This window comes from Pteropus vampyrus, unplaced genomic scaffold, assembly GCF_000151845.1.
Source record: "Pteropus vampyrus isolate Shadow unplaced genomic scaffold, Pvam_2.0 Scaffold241, whole genome shotgun sequence".
Classification (NCBI taxonomy): Eukaryota; Metazoa; Chordata; class Mammalia; order Chiroptera; family Pteropodidae; genus Pteropus; species Pteropus vampyrus.
Genome location: NW_011889022.1, coordinates 340,098 through 342,066, shown reverse-complemented (window position 1 = coordinate 342,066; position 1,969 = coordinate 340,098). Strand labels below are relative to the sequence as shown.

Below are 1,969 nucleotides of genomic sequence, written 5' to 3'. Positions count from 1 at the left end.
AACATAAAGTAAAAAATAATTCGCTTTAGAAAGAGACTGTACTATTTTATCTAGTATACTAATAAGTATCAGCTTTCCTCTTTATATTATAAAATTACGTTAATTTGAGGAGAATTCTTGGAAGGTGATTTGGTGTGACTATAATCATAAGTTATTTAATCAATCAAATAACTCATATTTCCAGGAAAACATTTATATAATCTAGAATTCCAGACAGTCATGAATTTTTTTAAAGATGTTTTCTTTATACCATATTCTTATTTATTTTGTTACAAAATCTGGTTACCGAAAAAAGAGACTCTAGAAATAGAAGACAATAGCTCGCATTTTCGCTGCTACATGAAATGACGTATCTCATAATTCAGATTAAGAGTTTTTTAAATATTTTTCTTCAAAAAACATAAATTTCGAACAACTTTCCGTTTTCTTATTTAGGGAATTATGCAGGTCGAGGAACTACTGGAATGGTTGCCCGTTTTATCCCGTCCCATCTTAATAATAAGTCCTGCCGGGTGACATCTCTGTGTTACAGCGAAGATGGTCAAGAGATCCTGGTTAGTTACTCTTCAGATTACATATATCTTTTTGATCCAAAAGATGACACAGCACGAGAACTTAGAACTCCTTCTGCAGAAGAGAGGAGAGAAGAGGTAAGTTTACTCTAAACCGTGTTCTCTGTTCAATTCAGAAAACATTAATTCAGTGACTCCAGGGTCCTGAAAGGCTTCAGAAAATAGAGTTAATTTTCAAGGCATTTGTGGTCTAGAAAACAAGGACATGAAATGTGCATGAAAGAACAGGGGCTAATAAATAATGACGGGGAAGGTGCTAGAAAAAAAGTATTGTGGAATACTTTTAAAGAAAATATTTAATTTAATAGCAGAATGTTTCTCTAACTTGTACAGTTGCAGAAAAGGCCATTAAAATGATAAAAAGTGTGATGTACAGACTTGCAGGAGACTAAATGTTATATCTGTGCACCAGTGGGACTTTTACATTCACCATCCGTGTGTGGACAGCAGCCCCTCCTCTCCTGAAGCCGCCTCTCTTTCACAGGGTGAGCGTGTGTCTCTCACCCCAAGGACATCTCAGGGAGTACGGATGAGGGAGTGAGAAAAGGATACTGTAAAGTGTACACACACACGCACACACGCACGATTGCACGCACGCACACACACACATGCACGCATGCACATGCACACACACACGGAAAAGGGTACTGTAAAGTGTACACACACACACACACACACACACAGAAAAGGGTACTGTAAAGTGTACACACACACACACGCGCGCTCACGCACACACGGAATCGGCATCACCATTTTCTTATTTATAAAAGGCAAAAACCAGAAGTGATGTAGCCTTGACAGTCCACAGCAGTAGAAAAACGTTTGCTTTAACCTGTTAAGCTTCTTTCCATGACGTGTTTTTCACTTTGGCTTTTTTATTTTATAATGCCCTACGTCGATCAGGCTGCTCTTTGCCTTTTGAAATGAACCATTGCTTTTTATTAACTGTCAGTGACTTTTTGTATCGGCTCATCTCCCATTCCTGAGCGCATTTTAAAGGTCCTAAAGAACAACCACGATTTTGTAATTCCTATGAGATGCTAAACAACATTCAGTTCTTAAAATTGTAGGTTCAGAGGGCTATGAAATGAGAGAGAAAAAATCAGTATTACTTTATATGCTGAGATTTTAAATGTGGCCGTGTATTTAAGATGGCTGTGTATATAAATGGCTCATGAGAGCTAAGACTGAAAACGTGAACTCTGCTTGTCGTCGTTGCTATGTAAATTCCTCTTGAAATATATGCTTCAATAAAGTTGTAGTCAAACTTTGTGACTGTTATATAATGAAAGTTAGAAATGCAGAAACATTTTAAGTGGGCCAGCTAGCTTTTGTAGCATAGAATACTTAGCCAAAAGATGTTTATATAATCAGTGAATGAGGCTGAGTCATGAACA

At 37.1% G+C, this 1,969-nt stretch overlaps 1 protein-coding gene across 4 annotated transcripts in view; it reads left to right on the top strand.

Annotated features, from left to right (window-relative positions):
* Positions 1-1,969, top strand: part of DCAF6 (DDB1 and CUL4 associated factor 6) — a 57,896-nt gene that overhangs the window by 19,387 nt on the left and 36,540 nt on the right. For all 4 annotated transcript variants that reach the window (XM_023519932.1, XM_023519931.1, XM_023519933.1 and 1 more), the window contains exon 7: positions 436-650. In XM_023519932.1, coding sequence (XP_023375700.1) covers positions 436-650 — 215 coding nt within the window. The remainder of the gene's footprint in view (positions 1-435; positions 651-1,969) is intronic.